The sequence below is a fragment of the Lithobates pipiens genome, unplaced genomic scaffold, assembly GCF_037356315.1.
Source record: "Lithobates pipiens isolate NorthernLeopardFrog02 unplaced genomic scaffold, aLitPip1_a1.2 Scaffold_13, whole genome shotgun sequence".
In the NCBI taxonomy this organism is placed as follows: Eukaryota; Metazoa; Chordata; class Amphibia; order Anura; family Ranidae; genus Lithobates; species Lithobates pipiens.
Window position 1 is genome coordinate 419459396 of NW_027507718.1, and position 19368 is coordinate 419478763.

Below are 19368 nucleotides of genomic sequence, written 5' to 3' on the forward strand. Positions count from 1 at the left end.
GATTTGCATTTCAGTGAGTGAAATAAGTATTTGATTCCCTATCAATCAGCAAGATTTCTGGCTCTCAGGTGTCTTCAATACAGGCATTGACCTGAGATTAGATGCATTCTTAATCTCAGCTCGTTACCTGTATAAAAGACACTTGTACACAGAAGCAATCAATCAGATTCCAATCTCTCCACCATGGCCAAGAACAAAGCTGTCCAAGGATAATCGGGGGAAGATTGTAGACCTACACAAGGCTGGAATGGGCTACAAGACCTTGGCCAAGCAGCTTGGTGAGAAGGTGACAACAGTGCGATTATTCTCAAATGGAAGAAACACAAAATATCTGCCAATCTCCCTTGGTCTGGGGCTCCATGCAAGATCTCACATCGTGGAATTTCAATAATCATGAGAACAGTGAGAAATCAGCCCAGAACTACATGGGAGAATTTGGTCAATGATCAAGGCAGCTGAGACCATAGTCACCAAGACGACAATTGGGAACACACAACGCCGTGAAGAACTGAAATTCTGTAGTGCCAACAAAGTCCCCCTGCTCAAGAAAGCATATGCACAGGCCCGTCTGAAGTTTACTAATGAACATCTAAATGATTCAGAGGAGAACTGGGTGAAAGTATTGTGGTCAGATGAGACCAAAATCGAGCCCTTTGGAATCAACTCAACTCGCCGTGTTTGGAGGAGGACAAATGCTGCCTATGACCCCAAGAACACCATCTCCACCATCAAACATGGATGTGGAAATGTGCTTTGGGGGTGTTTTTATGCTAAGGGGACAGGACAACTTCACCGTATCTAAAGGGGCAATAGACCGGGCCATGGACCATCAAATCTTGAGCGAAAATGGTTCGTGGAAGGGTATTCCACAATGACAATGACCCAAAACACAAGGCCAAGGCAACAAAGGAGTGTCTCAAGAAGAAGCACATTAAGGTTCTGGAGTGGCCTTAAAGTGATTGTAAGGTTTTTTTTTTTTTTAAATAACATCATACTTGCCTCCACCGTGCAGCTCGTTTTGCACAGAGTGACCCCGAACCTTGTCTTCTGGGTTCCCCCTGTGGCTCTCGTGTCTTCTCCCCACATCAGATAACCCCCTAGGAGAAGCGTTCTCCTGAAGGGGTTACCTTACGGGTGCGCTCCCGAGTCCATAGCCGCCAAATGTATGACTCGGCCTATCCCCACACATCACTGGATTTGATTGACAGTAGCATGAACCAATGGCTGCGCCTCTATCAATCTATCCAATCAAGAGCCGAGAACCACGGGCAGAGAGACAGCACGTCCCCGCCAGGTCAAGTTCCAGAGCTCAGGTAAGTAAAACGGGGGAGCCGGTCACTGCCAGGTGTCTTTTTACCTTAAATATATATTATCAAGGGACATATCAAATGCATAGATTTTGTGGTCTCTATAGGTAACCGTAGCTACAGACAGGGGTGTCATCTCCTTAGAATAGTATATAAAAGAAGGTTTAGGAGATCCAAAAAGAGTTTTAAAAGAGAAAGGAAGAAGCCAGTAAGAGGGAAGGATGTATTAAGGAAGGTAAATTGGAGGGCAGGAATTTGGAAAAAAAAAAATGTGAGGACGACACCACATGCCTTTCTGGCTTTGGTATGGCCCCATGAGGAGATTCTTGCAAAGCATTTCTTCTGTCGGGAAAGTTGAATTAAACTGAAAACTCCTGCTTCAACCTCGTCTACCAACACATTCCTTTTCTGGTACTATATCTAAATCCGCCATTTTTTGACTGACTCCACCTCTCACCATTTTTACTTCCATCCGGTGACCTCTTAAAAATGCTCTGCTCGAGGCAACAACAAAGACACCCCTCAATCCAAGAAAAGCGATACTCAGGTCACGCTAGGACAGGATGCATATCTTGCCTCAAAAAATGTCTTTGCAATTTTGAATCATTGCTGGCATTGTGAGCAGGACAAAGACTCACTGCTTCACATTTGGTGGACCTGTTTAAAGATTTTGGGAAGTGGCACTCAAAACCGATGGTGGGAGGTCTCTACTCTTTTAGTAGAGTTTTCTCCAGCTCAATACCTTCATTGACTGTCATATATGCCAACTCAAATATACTATAAATCGTTGGCAATGCACATGATCAATGCAGCCAGAATGTGCATTGGAAAGCTAAAATAGTCCCCTCAGCAAAGGAATGGCTTCAGAAAGTCACATGCATAACTGGTATGAAAGAATCTGCATTGCACAGCATAGGGTCTCAAAGTTTACAAAAACTTGGGCATGTTGGATATGATTTCAAACACCTTCCTACTGACTGCTGCCCGTCAATATCTTCAGGATCTGTTCTGGAAAGGAAAACAGGCCCCTGCTGATCCATTTCACTCTTACTGTCCTAACTTGGTGCTATGGTGTACTAGGAGGAGAGGCAAGTATGCCCTCTTGCTGGACTCCCTTTATATTCCCTCATTTTCCCTTTTGACTCCTAAGAGGTAATTGCCCATCTTAAGATCTGGCCTACTCATAAGTTACTAATAAGGTATTAAGACATGAGCACAACAGTTGACAGACCTAGCCCTTTGGCTAGGTACATATGATGAGCTGCTGATCTGAAGGGCCTAATATGATTTCAGTTTTCACTCCCCTTCCCCTGTGTGGACACTTATCTTGGCAGCACCAGTCTTCTTACTGCTGAACTGTACACAGTTGTCTATACTGTGTTCTGTATCCTCGTCTTGATGTATCTTGAGTAGAGAATACGCCTGTTGGATTATGTTTAACATATCTGTTAGCGGAGCATTTTTTGTACATGCTTAGCTTCAATAAAGCTTTTGCGGAAAGAAAAATAGGGGAAGGAGAAGCAAGGAAAGGGAGGGAGGAAAAAGGGAAGAGTGTCGAGATTTAGGCCCCATGCACACAGGGCATTTGGCCAGCTCGCTTAAAGTGGAGGGCCACTCAAAAAAAAATGCATTAATAATCTTAAAAAATAAAATAAAATAAAAAAACTTACCTGAAACTGCTGTTGCTGGCAGTCTTCCTAATCTGCCTCTTCCTATTGCACGGCACTTCCTCCTCTTCGGTGAGCGGCCTGTTGTCTTCTGGGACATGTGTGTGTCCCAGAAAACAATGGGGCCATTTACAAAGCGCCACGTGACTCGTTCATGTGCAATAGAAAACGGGCAGTGAAGCCGCAAGGCTCTACCGCCTGTTTCCCTTCGTTAAGATGAAGGCGCCGGCAGCCGATATGATGGATGGATCGGCCTCGGGGCAGCCGACATCATGGGATCGCTGGACAGGTGAGTGTCCTTTTTAAAAGTCAGCAGCTATGGGGTTTGTAGCTGCTGACGTTTAAAAAAAAGTGTATTGCCTGGAACGCCCCTTTTAAATGCCTTTCTTCCTGACAGCAGCTTTTTGGTAGAAAAAATGCTTCACGCATGTAAATTCATCCAATATAATGAATTCTTGCCATTAAAATTAATTAACACTCAAGCACTTGGTGTGCCACGCGTTTATACGCATCAAGCACTAGCAGTGGGGGTTTTTTTCTGAATCAAAACACCTATATGCAGAAAAAAAAAAAAAAGAAACATGTCAGAAGCCCCTAAAAGTAGCAATGTTAATGCTCAGTGTGCATAGGGCCTAAGGGTAGAAAAAAAAAAAACAGTCCGGACCCCTTACTAGGTTAATAGGGTTACCATTCGTTCCGGTTTGTTGCGTACAGCCCCGGTTTTGAGGGGGTCTACCCTTAATAATTCCTGGTAATGTCCCCCATGGGAGCAAACACCAACATAACTGAAGCACAGGCGCCACACCCTCTGTTTGTATTTCTGTCACTGTGACTCCATTTTCTCATATGCAGAAATCCATCTTAAAAAGGGGCTTTTCATTACACCTGCTCTTCAGGTGCACAAGCACCAACCCAACAGTCGTACTTCACAGACAAAGCATGAATTTAAGTTACCCTAAAATATCTCAATGATTCTTATATATTTTAAGAAACGATTCAACTGACAGTCAAAGATACAATGGAGTAAAAACAAATACTAACATGTATGGCAAAACGTTATAGGAATTTGGGAATATCCGTGATCTGCCAGATCAGGAAAGCCAAACAAATAGTTTTGGGAATTTTCTGGGGTGCAGAGCTGCATGTTGGTGTGAATTTTAATGAAAAGGGGGAATATATCCACTTTAATTTAAGAAATTTGGCTTACAATACCACCCACCCACCACTGTGTTTCTCTAATAACCTCCTTCGATTTTCATCATGAAAACAAAAGATGATTGCTGTGAAGAACAGTTTACCCTTTCATCATCATCCCCTTTAAACTACATACGATCTCTAATTTCCTGTACATCAAACAGGTCACACGATTAGCAGCAAAGCTAAATTCCTTGAAGCATAAAAAGAACATGCCAATCTGTGTATATAAAATTGTCATCTCATTTTATGAGGCTGTCCAAATATTTAATAAAGAGACTTACTGAGGAGGGGAGTTTCGTGTCAACACTGAGATCCTACATCTGTCCATCCTTTACCCTGCATTTCATTATTGAGACTTAAAGCAAACCTTCCTAAATCACCACTGTGATGTGTCTCCGGGAAAGTTCAAATGCCTGCATGGGGCATCAGTTTTCTTCTATCTGCTCTATAACCTGAAGAACTTTATAATGCATTTACCATCTTTTAGCTCAAAAGATAGCGTTTTGGCTTGACCCCTTCGATATTCTTGGACTTGCTACAACTTGTTAAAATCGTTCACCACACTGACAAGCCAGTTGTAAGCCATAAGATGAAAGAGGGGGCAGTCTATTGGGTAAACTGTCAAGATGAAGCTTGTACTTACATATTACAGTGCCCTGGATTTGGGGGGAAATCCCACATCTCAGTTCTAATCAAAAATGTGGTTTATGCTAAAGAGCCAGTAGAAGACCACATGAGGGAGAGGGGTGCAGGCCAATGCCCATTACACCTGGATCAAGTTGGGAAAGTGTTAGATTTCAGGGCTCCAGTGGTGTTATAAAAAAAATGGACAGAGGTATAAAACAGATGATACTTGCAGGTATCTGAAGTGTGCATTTCTTTTATTTTCTTTGAATGGTTTTATGGTCATAAAATTTTACTTTTTTTCACCATTTACAGTATACTGTATATAAATGTTTTGAATTACATTTTAATACAAGGCATACCAATGGTCCCTGATTGAAACTCCATACCACTTACTGAACAAAAGCTGTAGGGAGAGGGTTGGAGGAAAAAGGATAAATTGCCTCTATGCCTCATTCAATATGTGAGTACTTTTCAGCTTGAGCTACTTTGCCCTGCAAACAGCAGGCTTTTTAAAACAGAGCAGACATGAAACATTAATGTAAGGAACCTTGAACTTCACTTAATAGCTGGGAATTTAATTATATTTATATTTGCCAGGCAAAAGCTTTAGGCCCGATTATAATAAATACAACCACCAGTATAGTTTTCTTTTTTTTCAGACATGTGTTTGTGAAACATTTGGAGGACCATTAAAATCAAGGTTTGAATTTTGAATGGTCTTGTTCATTTGCACTTACTTTTCATTATTGCAGCTTGTTCTGTTTTACCTGAACTGCATTTAACTCTGACACACGTCAATGTGAATGGAAACAAAAGAAAATCAAAAGCACCTCAAACCGATTTCAAACTTCACAAAAGGTAAGGTATTTACTCCGCAAGAACCTGAAAGCATGCTGTTTCACCTGCTCCCGAGTATGACACCCATGCAATTCAGCATTTTTTAATAAATATTTGCACTCACACTTACACACTGTAGAATAAACTGGATTTGAAACTTGTTAATGTCCAGCCCAGGACAGGATGGCATTGTGTCTGAATGGTTATGTTTTGTGAGCCCCCTATGTAACCATTTGCTCCTCAGCTTTCTGGCACATAGTTATAGTGGTTATTTTTTGCTATAACTTATTTTTGTGATCTGTTCTTAGACAGTAGCCATAAGGACAGGTCTCCCCATTGAAAGACTCAAACTTAAAATTTTGGCTTGCCTATTACTTTTTGCACCACAGACAATGGTCACCACAGCCAAGAGTGAGGATGAATCTCCTTAGCAAGGACACTGACAGCAATATAGGGATTTTTTTATTTACCTGTAAAGTCCTTTTCTTGACATACAGTACAGGACAAAAGCTCCTTGAACTCTTGACCATGAGTTATATGCTGCCACCTTCAGGTGAGTATAAAGGCAAAACAAAGTTGTTGAGTCCGTATATCCCCTCTGACTCCCAGCAAAACATTTTTTTTTAGCAAGCAGAGGCATTTTGCAGGACAGAAGAGAGGGGTGGCCTGTGTCCTCTATTGAAAATGATTTTACAGGTAAGTCAAAAATCCTAAATTCTTCATAGTACAGTACAGACATGCTCCTTTACTTCTTGACCATGGGACATCTCCAAGCAATACAACTGAGGAGCAGGCAACACAGCAAATTAAGCTTACATGCCTAAAACCAGGTCTAAGCCCTTGTACACACGGTCGGAGATTCAGACAACCAAATCATTAATCATTAATTCCGGAAGAGGTCCGGAAGTGATGTTACATACACACGGTCGGACAAAGTTGTCGGAAAATCCGATTGTACATGACGTGATGACGTTATTTCCTTACGACGGGACTACGTTCAGGCTAGTAGTCAATAGCTTTGGTCTAGGAATTTGATCTGAGCATGCGTGGCACTTTGTCCGTCGGAGTAGGCTACACATGATCGGAGTATGTCCGATCGGAGCATTTTGTCGGAAAATTTTACCGGCAAGTTGGAAAAGTTGGTCCGTCGGATATTCTGATGGAAGCAGTCCGATGGAGACCACACACAGTCGGAATATCCGCCAAAACGGTCCGATAGGACACATTCCGTCGGAATCTCCGACCGTGTGTACAAGGGCTAAGACCAGGTTCCCAACTCAAAAAAACACTTGAAGCCCCTCAAGGCTGATAATGATCTCAGAAGAAGCCTTTACATTTAATTAGTAACCTTTAAAAACATATGAACATAAGAACAGGGGGCGGCCTTGCAAACCTGCAAAAAAAGGCACCAAGTGTTGAAAAGTCCAAAAGGCACTGACTCAATGAGCCAAGTGAGCCTTAACCGGGAAAGGAGGATTCCTAGCTTTCAATGCGTAAGCTTTGCTGACAGCCTCTTAGTCAGGGTTCACATGTATGCGGTTGATGCATTTTGCTGTGTGCTTTTAACAAGTGTTTTCATGCATTTTGCGTTTTTTTTCCTCTCTTTAAACACACTGTATATAGCTGGTCACCAAGGAACAGGCTGTAAAGCTGGCTGCTGCATCCTTAACAACCGGTGAGCTATCAGCTGTCAGTGGAATGTAAATAAAAAAATTAAAAAAATGCTGGCAAAAAACAATTTGGGAAAAAAATGCGTGGGGTCCCCCCAATCCATACCGGGCCCTAAGCCTGTAGCCCAGTAGGTCTGGAAATGGAGGGGGATGAGCGAGCCCCCCCCCGAACCAGGCCCCATGCCCTCAACATGGGGGGTAATCTTGTCCACATGTTGATGGGGACAAGGGCCTCTTCTCCACAACCCTGGGCTGTGGTTGCGGGGGTTTGTGAGTGGGAGGCTTATCAGAACCTGAAAGACCCTTTTAACAAGGGGACCCCTAGATCCTGCTACCCTATGTGAATGACTAGGGGGTACATTGTAACCCCCACTCATTCACCAAAAAAAGTGTCACTTAGAAAAACAAAACAATTGCACTTGGTGCAACTCCATTGAAGTCTATTACACATAAAACGCAATCTGCTATGAGAAAAAAATTCCCTGAAGCAGCACCACAAAACACACAGATGTGTACTACATCTATAGGAAACCATGCTAAATGCACTGTGGTGCGTTTCTGCAAAATGTAAAACGCACCAAAAAAGCGCATAGGTGTGAACATGGGGTTCTTAATGGGAGTATTGATAAATTCCAAGTCTTTCAAAGGGCTTAGTCCAAGTGCAGTTACCCAAGGCGCTGCCAAGGGGCAACCAATCCAGAAGAGCAATAATAGTGCTTCAGTCGCACTTATGCAGCTGCAGAGAAAGGGGCATTTCTTCATGTGAAGAACCAAAGTCTTCAATCCTCCAATATAATCAAAATCACAAGCAAGAAACCTGCTCTCAGTAGAGAGCGTGGGTCCATCATTAAAATATGCAGTTTCCTATTTATTATATTTTTATTAATGACTTTTAAGCAAATATAAAATAAATCTGTCATGAGAGAAACATGAAGCATGCCAAATTGTTCATAAATTCTCACAGAGAAACTGTAGAATTGGAAAGATACAGTTCATTCTGAGATATGAAATAATATCCATGTGTAAGCTCTATGTACACTTTTCATCCTTCCACATGAAGCTAGGGTTTCTATAAAACATGCATCAGTCAAGCTTTGCACTGGGGTAAAGAACAGCCTAGTAAGAAGCACTCATAGCACATAGTAAAAGGTCATCTGAAAAAGTAAATATTAGTTGCATGCTTCGCAAGGCGTTCAGTAAAGTTACTGGTAAGCGCTCAGCATCAAGAGGAAATGTATATACATTGCGAGTTGTATATGGAATGAGAAAGTATATAATAAGTAGAAAAAAAACATGCAATAGTTTGTTAGAGACTCTTCAAGCACAGAATGCAACTTACTCTGTGTCATCTGACAGAGACGACTGTGTGCTGAATCTACAAGACCAAATACACAATTAGATTAACTTGCAGGAAAAGAAATTGAAGGGCTACTATAGTAGTCTGATACGGTGTGTGATTAATACCTGTACTGATATTATTGAGTATATAACTTTGTTATTTATTTCAAGGGCCTACATTTATTTTTCTCCACCTTTACAAGCAATACATCAAATGTGACAGTAACATGGTTTGGCACATACTATATAAACACTGTAGTTTAAAAAAAAAAAAAAGTTTAAACTGTTGCTGCAGCTGCTTAAAATTTTTTAACTGGAATTGGAATGTATTTGTTGCTTCAGGAATTGGATAAAATCTACCCTTGGCAGTGGGGCCCTTGCAAATTGCACAGTTTAAATGCTCATTTAGTGAACGTGTGCAGGGATAAGGTGTATTACTTAACCGGTTCAACCTTGGAAGATTTTACCCCATTCCTGACCAGAGCACTTTTTGCGATTCGGCACTGCGTTGATTTAACTGACAATTGCGCGGCCGTGCGGCGTGGCTCCCAAACAAAATTGATGTACTTTTTTCCCCACAAATAGAGCTTTCTTTTGGTGGTATTTGATCATTATGGCGGACACGTCAGACATTGACACATTTTTGGGACCATTGTTATTTATACAGCAATCAGTGCTAAACAAATGCACTGATTCCTGTGTAAACGACACTGGCAGTGATGGGGTTAACCGCTAGGGAGCAGGGTAAGGGTTAAGTGTGTCCTGGGTAGTGTGTCTAACTGTGGGGGGGGGCGTGGCTACATGTGACACATCACTGATCTCTGCTCCCGATCACAGGGAGCAGAGATCAGTGACACTGTCACTAGGTAGAACGGGAAGATGCTTGTTTACATTAGCATCTCCCTGTTCTTCCTCCCCGTGAGATGATAGCGGGTATCAACGTGGCGATTGAGTCCACGGGACCTGCGACCCAACTCACGGAGGTACCGGCCAGCGCACACCGCCGGCGGCACGCATGTGATGGCATGGTGGCAAATTTAAAGGGACGCCCATTTGCCCAGCCGTGGCATTCTGCCAATGTACATCGGCATGCGCCTGTCGGCCACCGGTTAATGTATGCCTCGCTCCAGCACGGTTCTCTTTTTCTTGAGATTCTGGGTTGTTACTCGGTGTCATCCCATGCAGTGGTTAATAACCCTGCATTGTATGTGAGAAGGCAGGTAAGCAAGCAAAAGGTGTGCTGAAGTGCCTTACAGAGGGACCCTGCTGGATTGATGAATTACATTTTTTTTTATTAATGCATCCCTAAACAAGCATTTTTTCCTTGCATTATGCCAAAGAGGGTTAGGCACCACAAAGGTTTTGCCTAATTCTTGGATTTCAGCTCTAAAGTCTATTTAAAAAAAACTTGTCCATCTAAGACTACCCTGCTAAAAAAAAGTAACAAAGCTGCTGCTTGATCTCACTACAGATAAAACAGCATTGTCACCTCATTGCCAGGCTTGGAAAAATAACAGATCTAATGGAAGGATCAACAGGTAATAATACTATGTTAAAAAAAAAGGCTCATAAAAAAACAAAAACAAAAAAAAAACCGATTATTGCTATTGGCAGTGTGAGCACATCATCCAGCTGTGTCTTCTGTGACCCACAACAGTGGTTCTTTCCCTATCTATAGTGCCTGGCTGCAGTGGCTCCAATATATCAGCCACGGAGGGAGCTGCGCTCTGATCTTTTATCTTCACAGATGTATGGACTGCACAGTTATTTAAGAGACACGCTTCTCTCTACTTTTCTTTGCTATTGCAACCTTTACTCATCTCTACAATAAACTTGCTTACTACACTATGATTGGCTTGGCGCCCCTCTCTCTTCTGTTTACAGCTTTGGTGTTCCCAGTCTGACAGAGGAGGCAGCCTAGCCCAGCCTGTTGTCAGCTTACCACTAGTTGCACAAATTTTATATGCTATAAATTGTATTTTGTTTCTTTATTTGCATTTATGTATATATGAACAGATACTCTGTCTCCAGCCACAGCAACTCGCAGGAGCAGTTTTTCCGATCTGGTTATTTTATTTCAATTTGTCTAAGGTTTTATTTTTATTTTCCCAGTGTGATGAGCGCCATTCATCTTTTTCTTTTTTAGTTTAATGACAGACTACAGTATATGCATATTTTTTTATTTTTCAAATAGTTCTAATATACATCTCAAAATGAGATAATATAGATTCTGTACTCAGAGTTGACACATATAGACCCATAATGTGCTTGGACGACCTGCATTCTTTGCACATCCCAGCATACGCTGCCGGGTTGTGAAAAGGAAGGACCTATAGTTTCTCTACAGGTGAAGAGTAAATATCTAAACCCTGCCTGCAAAGCAAATGTGCCTATGCAACCACACATATATAAACATTTAGCATGATTAGAAAAAGATTTAAAAAAAAAAACATTTGTTTCCAATGTAGACATGAAAGGTTAGAACGTCCACTCAAATTTAAAAAATGCTGCTGGGGCACAGAAACTGACATTCATAATACAAAATAGCTGCAATGATGTACCCAAGACAAAAGGCTGCCAACACAGCTCTTATCTGTAAAAAGCAAGTAGAAAACAATGCTATACTTGTACACACACATCCATACATTATTACAAACATTCCTCTACACACAGTGTATTCTTACAACTGTTTTGAATTATAGGAAAATAAAAAAAGTTTGGCGCAATGCTTGTTGACAAATGATCTGACCTTGGTACTTCACGGTCAGGGCTTTCAAACGTTTCCTGTGGTGGTTGGGACTTAAGCTCTGCACATATGGGATTATTCTCAATGGGGTTGCAAGCTGATTGACACATCGAATCATCTCTTAATTCAGTGGGCTCTTCTGCTGCGCTTTGCTGGAGTGTCTTAGATGGACTGTCAGACCTGACAGTGGTAAGGGCTTGGGGGGCATTATTTGGAGTAAGTGTGGTCATAAATACGGAGCTAAGGAAGCAATTTCAGAAGATGTTAAACAAGATATATAACAGGGTTTTAAACCCTTTAAAATACATAACTTTATGAAAAGACAGACGTCACGCTAGGTCTGCACAGGCCAGAAGGCAGATCAAGATTTGAAATACGACTAAGTACTGAAACAGCTGTACGAGATGTATAATAAAGTACTAAACATCATGTCTACAATTAAACTTAGGAGTCAACTTAAACTTACAGACTAGACACAGTTTAGGCACAGAGTCTACTTATCATCAGTATTGAATAGGCAGGTTTCTAAATAACAATAGATCATCAATGGGTTGACTGATGTTCATCCGGTCTGTAGTAATATCATGATATAATGAAGTCACAGTGCATTTAGTTTTCAAGTAATGAACTAGACCCATTTGTTCATTTTTCTGTACTACCTTAACTCACTTTAAGTATTCGTTTTTATATAATCTCTACATATATTTACACTTTTCTGACCTGATGGGTGGCTTCTCCTTTGGTTGAAGGATTTGAGACTTCTCCTCAGTCTTTTGTAGAGAAAATGGCACTGGAAGGAAGTGAGTTAGAGTCACCCCTGGTGGTCTCTGACTCACAGAGATCCTTCTGACCATCATATCATCCTTTTCTGGATCTGGTGTACTTCTGTCCTTTTGCAAGCTGGTGTCTTCTTTACATGCATCTTCCGCTGAATTAAGTTGTACTGCATTTGTCTCAGTTTTGTCATTTAAATTAGGTTTCATGTCAGCTGTAACTTCAGGAAATATGTCCTTACTCCTACAGGAACATGTGACAGGATGTTGAAAAACAGGCAGTTCGAAAGCGCACAACATGCGCAACTCCTTCAGGACATTGTTAGAGACTTGAGCACACTTTAGTCAAACCAAAAACCCAAACAGTTTAGTATTATTTAAGGACAATACAAAGCAAGTATAAAACAGTAATGCAATAATCATGCACTGCTGTGTTACTGCACACAAGTCATTCTTAAGTTGAACACAGAGCACACAAGATGCTCACAGGAGTTGATCATCATCTTGCAGTGGCTGTTTATTTTCCTTCACTTTAGCCTTTTGGATCTTCAAATTCCCATTATGTATATTTTCCTGGTTGTCACCAGCAGTAAGAGAGGGATGGCCAACTTTGCCACACTTCTGAAAAGTGCCTATTCGTCGTGCTAACATGTCATCGCGTTGGGTATCTGGTAACGGTCCTTGCGGACAGTTGACGACTGTAGAGACATCTTGGATTTTTTCAACTTCCGCAGTACATCTATTCAACAAAGTGCAAACACCATTTTCCAGCATGGAAGAAACAGGAAGCAACAGTAAATCATAGGAGCATCACAAAAAAGGGGCCACTAGAGAAAACATTCTTGCTATTTCTTTATGAAACATTTAAGACAGAGGTTGTAATTCTGTCCTTCCGCTACATATAGTGGAAACAAACTCCCATGCCAGTTCCGATACATGGAAAAAGACATATGGTCTGGCTATTAAATTTTGTTGCACAAAAACAAATGAAAATAAAAAATACACTATAAGCAGACATTGAAGTCATTTTCCAGTATTTTGTGAATATGAAAAGCTGTATCATTCATGTTCATTATCACAGGCATGACAACTCATACAGCCACAACTGAAATTATGCAGTATACCTCAGCTCGCACTGTAGATGTGTTACTGGAACGGTGTCCATTGTCTGAACATTCAAAGCAGTGTCTGAAATGACCGCCTTGACACATGCAATGTCAGAGGCAATTCCATCGCTGACATTTGCCTCACTAATGCCAGGTTTGGCAATACAGAGCCTATCCCATTTCTTCTGATCAATCTCAGTAACTTGGCCAAAGTGTACAAATTTTTGTTTGTTGCGAGCCCTTTTCTCTTGCAAGGATAATTTGCGTCTACCAAAGTCATCACTGGCTGCTCGGTTCGCATCAATCTTTGGTGCTTGGGCATTGCCGGGCATCTGTTTTGCTGTCATACTTTCACTTTATTCCAACAAAAAGGAAGAAATCAAAAATTAAATTGCAATCTTAATGTAGGTAATATTTTACTGTACGGCAATGAAAATGTCAACCAAAATTATTTTTAATCAGAAATTTTTAAGCCTTGCTAAGCTCCTGATATGTGATGCCAGTATCATTACATCATAAGTATAATGTAATTACAATATGAAAAAGTCAAACTCAAAGATGGCTGCATGAGACTTTGCTGTGTAGTATGTTGCCATTGGTTCAATCACAAGGAAAAATATGTACAATATATGGAGTATGAGAATGTGTATAGTTCAGTAACTCCTGGTATGCCAAAATGGTTCTGGGGTAGTAGTTGATGGGCATAATCTACAGATAATTAATCTAGTTAAAACAAGTTCATGTTTAGTCCAATAGTCTCTATCATATGCCGAATGAAGGCTGCTGGGCCAGAAATGTTTTTCTGCTATTAACTATGGCATTACACGTGGTTTAATCCTCTGTGGAGCACCAGTCCCATTTGTATGCACAAATGAATTCTGCATAGAATGTGAGCCCTATATACCAGATGAGACCAGCTAAAAAGTATAATTTTGATTACAATTATCTGGAAAATAAATGTGGAGAAATCAATATTGAAAAGCCACACCTCTCTTCAGAAGATAGCTTAAGTCTCTGCCAGGTAGCCAAGTCAGCCTGCGTTATTGAGGACTTGCCAAAAACCAAAGGCTCCTTCTGCTGTGTGACCGAGCCATGAGTTTTACGCTTGGCCAAATCATCCCTCTGAATGTCTGGTACTTTCTCCTCTTCCTCTTGGTCAGATCCATTGTCTATGTGTCTTTGAGCTAAATTTTCCTTTTGAATGATCACCTTCTCCACAGGTTGGTCTTGACTTTCTTCCTTGCTGCATATAGTGAAATTTTAGAAGGCAGCCTGATTATGTCATGGAGGTTATGCCCACAGATTTAATGGCCATGCATATTTTGTTCTTTTAAAAACAGAAGAAAACTTATCTACCCCCCAAGTAGATTTGGATCATTACAATATAAAATTAAATATTGACTCTAAAGTACTGAAGAATGTAAAACCCTATCTGTTCATTGGTATGGTACCTCTAGATATCAGGAAAATCAAACTATATTGTTATATAGATCTACAATTTCCAGGGTCCCTTAATCAAATCAGTTACACTGCAAGCAGTTTTAGGAAAAACAGGGAAAATGTGCTTTGACTACATCTAAAAACATTTTCCTATGTCTGGAGCTTGCATTTTTTTAAGCACAATTTGCTACTCTGTGTCTCTTGGAAGTTGTCCATTCTTGGCTATAGGACAGGTCTTTGTTACACAAAAAATAAAAAGGAAGAAAAAAAAAGGCCCAATTTGTTTATTTTCTAAGGAACGTTAGACATATAAAAATCCATTCTTCAACAGCCTCTTGAACTCTTAAGCCTCGTATACACGATCCGTTTGTTGGCAGGGGATTGTCTGATGACAAACTGTTGTCCTAAAATCAGACCGTTGGTATGCCCCTTCAGACAATTGTTGTCCAACTTTCAGGCAACAAATGTTGGATGGCAGGCTAGTAAATTGTCAGTGGACAACGGTCTGTTGTCAGATTTTCGTATCGTCTGTACACAAGTCTGTCACACAAAAGTCCAAAGTACAAACACGCATGCTCAGAATCAATGCTCACCAAACACATTAGCAGAAGGTGCCCAAAGGGTGGCGCTCAAGAGATGAAATCCCACGTCACTACATTCGCATTTGTGCCGTTAGTATACAAGACAAGATCCAGGCACACGCCCTTTTGACCAAAATCTGACGCTCTGTTGGCCAGCAATCCGATCGTGTGTACGAGGCTTAAGACAGTGTACTTAAGTCCTGTCTTTGATGGCTGCAAACAGTGCACGATTTCCAGCTCTCTTCACAGAATGACAGGAAAAGAATTGATGCAATTCTTTTAAACTGTCCCTTATACCTGAAAGGCTACAAAACCTGCATTGTTGACAGCAACAGGTGACCGGATTTGAGAAAATGTGCCCTAGAAGAAAGCAAAGCTTTGAAGAGCAAACTAATGGAAAACACTACACACTGGTAAATTAACTCATGCACTTTCCACTGGCATTAAAATCAGATTATGCAAACCTTTTATCCTCATCACATTTGAAGGAGGCAGTGATTGCAGTTGAGGAGTCCTGAGAAGGCTTGGTTTTGGTAATATAGGAACCTATATATTGATTAAAAGGTGTTGAAACTTTTGGTTGGTTCATTCTTGCTCTGCGTGTTGCCAAGTCATCTCGCTCAATATCTGGCATTTTGCACTCTTCTTCCTCTTCAGAATCCTCCTTAGCTGGGTGGCTGCTCTCTTTCCGCAATACAATCTCTGGCATGTCATGGTCTTCTGCACATTGCTTTGGACTAAGACAGTTACAGTGATATTACGCAGAAATTCTTTTGAAGGAATAAACATAAAACCAAACAAATATGGTTGTCACATGCAGAGGACATCAGTAGTTATTTGTGATGTACTCCAGTCCCAGATTCAAACAAAATTTCAAGTGCAAAGTATTTGTTACAGAACAGAAAAACGTCCTAAATAAGCAAAGCTCACAAAGCCATTTACCAAAAGGGATTACTTTACATAGTGTATGCTTAAATATGCAGACTGAAGTTAGTATGGTTGGATTTCAATGAATTCTCCCATTGAGTATGACCACATATCTTTGTGGGTACACAGTTCTTGTATAAAATGTTTGTCTTTTATAGACAATGGAAATGATAATTTCATTTTTTTTCTACTAGGCAAAAAAGCCATTTTTACTAACCCAGGTCAGAACATCCAGTTTTCTCCAGAGAAATAATATCTATAAAACTCAAGACAACAGTAACTTAGAACCTCTACATGTAGGACTCTACCAGTAATTAGCTTGTACGACTTGCCAATCAGCACAGCACAGAATGCCAATCAGCACAGCATAAGAAAGCAAATTTAGCCATTATGAACAACAGACAAACATAAAATGTACAAAGTATAAGCTCGTTAGTAGGGTTATACCACGCAAATCCAAAATAAAAATAAAACGCAATTCACTTTATTTCATAACAACAATGTGTAGCATTCTACAGCAACCATTTAAAGAGCAGCTGTCAAAAACTGAGGCAATGGTAAGTCAGATATTGTTCAGTACTATAAAACCTGATCTTGCGCAAACCACAAATTTGTGCAGGTGTTATAACTATATAGTGTATGCACTAAACCCTGACATTCTTTCCTATCACAAACACGTTACAAGTAAACCGGTTACTGAGCAGTCCAACGTAAGACTCTGTATTGCCAATGACTGCCAGTCAACTTGGAAAATTACATCTGTGCTAGTTAGACACATTATGCAGATGCAGACACTCTTGACCAGGATTATGCGGAACCCTAGTTCCTTCAGAGGTTTCCAAGGGTTCCTTGTGCAATGGACAACTTCTGCTTCTTAAATACTGTAAGTAACCACTGACACCAATGATCTTTTAGATCTCTGTAAGGGAGGGATTCTTCCCAATGACAACAAACGTAAGGATCATTCTTCCCAGTGATCATCACCCTAATGTAGCATGGGCTGGAGATATTGTAATTATTTGCAGGGGCTCCCTGAGCCTGGAAAATTATTTCAAGAGTTCCTCCATGCTGAAATGATTGAATAAGGCCGTGTGGATGTATTCTCCTCTACAATACATTCTTGTTTTACATAGATTTTATCACTTAGATTGTGAGGAAGAATGAACATTTTTATAATCAAATGTATAAACATCTTAAAGGATCCAAACAGGAGCAGTATTTGATGACTTTAAAAGGAAAAGTGTCAAAATTAGGCAATGCTGTTAGTTCTTAGGCATATTGGTAATCCTCAACTACGACCTGTGGTGGCGATTAAGACCAACTGTTACCTTGGTAAATATTTTTTTTTAGGGATTACATTTTAAGTGCAGTTATACACAGAACACCGATATCCTCTTGCAACAAACTAGCTTTGATTTTCAAGGCTTGCCCCAACCCTTCCTCCATGATTAGTCCATGCTACACAGAAAAATGGATGCACATGCTTCCATATAGGGGGTCAATGCAACACACCAAAAATGCAAAAAACAAAACAAAACCTTTGCAGCATTCCCTCTACCATGTGCTGACCTGCTGTAACGCTTTGCTGCAGGCATGACCTTTATTCCAACTTTTTGAAGGCGCTTTAATTTCCGGCCCTCCTCATCCTCACCGACTAATGGCTGTTCCTTCACATCATCTTCTTGCTGGTCAAAATACTCTTTACATTTTTCAGTTATTCCTAACTGTCCCTTAATCAGCGAAGAGGCTCCATCTTCTCCATTCTGCCCCTCACCATGTTCTTCCTCAATTGCTCCAGGGTAGTTGGGGCTATTGCACAGTTATACATTAAACAAAGCACAATTAGATTAAAATATTTCAGGGAGTTTAAAAACTATCTCAAAACTAGCTTCATTGTTCCACTTTAGGCATAGGATTGTTGCAGTGAAATTGACAGCAGTGTGACGATTTTAAAAGAAAAATATGGCCAAAGCTTTTTTGGCCATACTTCTCTTCTGGGTGACAGGAGTGCACTTACTTGTGTTTTCCAGTGACCCAGGATCAGCCGACAGCAGGCTAAAGTCCACTGTCAACTGATATCACAGAGCCACTCTAGGCTCTGGAAGATGCCTGATCAGCAGTTCCCCAGCCTGGCCACGTGACTGCTGAGTTCTTAGTCTTAAAGCTGGGGAAAGCTGCAGCATCACACTGATAGAGGTGAGTAGGTATGTTTTTTTGGGGGGGTTTTTAGTACCCCAAATTTCTCCTTTAATAAGTAGGCTCTGCAGAGAATCATAACTTATTGATTCAGTCCCTTGTGGTGCTGGGATCTAGTTTTTCTGTGAGCACTAAATACTTACAGTGTAGAATGCGGGTTGTAGAGTTTTGGGACTAGTGTTAAACTAGCCATATACTAGCAGAGTTTTGTTTAAAGTTTTTCGGTTTATGAACATTCATTCAATTTTCTAATTCGTAGTTAGTGGGGTAAAACTGACATTCATTTTTAACTGCAGTGATGAGGAGATATGAATGAGCAGAATGGAAAATTGTTCCCAACCGAACAAGTCCATTCACTCCAAAATAAATGTTAAAAGCAAATTAAATTTGAAAGTACTTTCTTTGAAGAAAATTCTTCAGGATCAACTTTTCAAGAATGATTGTCTGAAAAGTGTATGGCCAGCTTTAAACTTAGCTTTTAGGCCCCATTCACACCTGAGCGTTTTGTTGCTTGAAGCCTGAAGCTACAAAACGCTGGAGGGGAAAAAATCCATTATTCTCAATGGAGATGGTTCACATCTCCACTCCAAGTCGCCTGAAGCCGAACACCTGAAGCTCAAACAAGTTCTGGACCCTTTTTTTGTCACTGGAATCAGGCAGATTTGGGCGTTTTTCTGCTTTTTATATTGGTGACCTTTTGCCCTGCACAATTTGTGGTAAAATCACGCGATTTTCTGCCTGAAAGCGCTATTCTCAGGTGTTAATGGGGCCTTAGAGCTTACATGTTGTGGGTGGGGATAAGAGTTTGCTAAAAGGTTTAGGATCAGGTTAAAGAAACACACCTCCAGTGAATAAATAATAAGTGAATAAAATAATAAAATTAAAAAAAGACTGACAGCATTATACACCTATGTTTTTATAGTTCCCGTTTTACATACCTTAAAGGTGAACTCCCC

The 19368-nt window shown here is 40.6% G+C and overlaps 1 protein-coding gene across 9 annotated transcripts in view; it reads right to left on the bottom strand.

Moving 5' to 3' along the window:
- LIMCH1 (LIM and calponin homology domains 1) overlaps nt 1-19368 on the bottom strand; it is a 375099-nt gene that overhangs the window by 62495 nt on the left and 293236 nt on the right. For 6 of the 9 annotated variants that reach the window (XM_077477572.1, XM_077477570.1, XM_077477571.1 and 3 more), the window contains 8 exons: nt 17786-18025; nt 15754-16026; nt 14257-14511; nt 13287-13622; nt 12650-12901; nt 12110-12406; nt 11393-11629; nt 8645-8680 (listed from right to left, as the gene is read on the bottom strand). In XM_077477572.1, coding sequence (XP_077333698.1) covers nt 8645-8680; nt 11393-11629; nt 12110-12406; nt 12650-12901; nt 13287-13622; nt 14257-14511; nt 15754-16026; nt 17786-18025 — 1926 coding nt within the window. The remainder of the gene's footprint in view (nt 1-8644; nt 8681-11392; nt 11630-12109; nt 12407-12649; nt 12902-13286; nt 13623-14256; nt 14512-15753; nt 16027-17785; nt 18026-19368) is intronic. The other 3 variants (XM_077477576.1, XM_077477575.1, XM_077477577.1) reach the window with 3 other exon arrangements.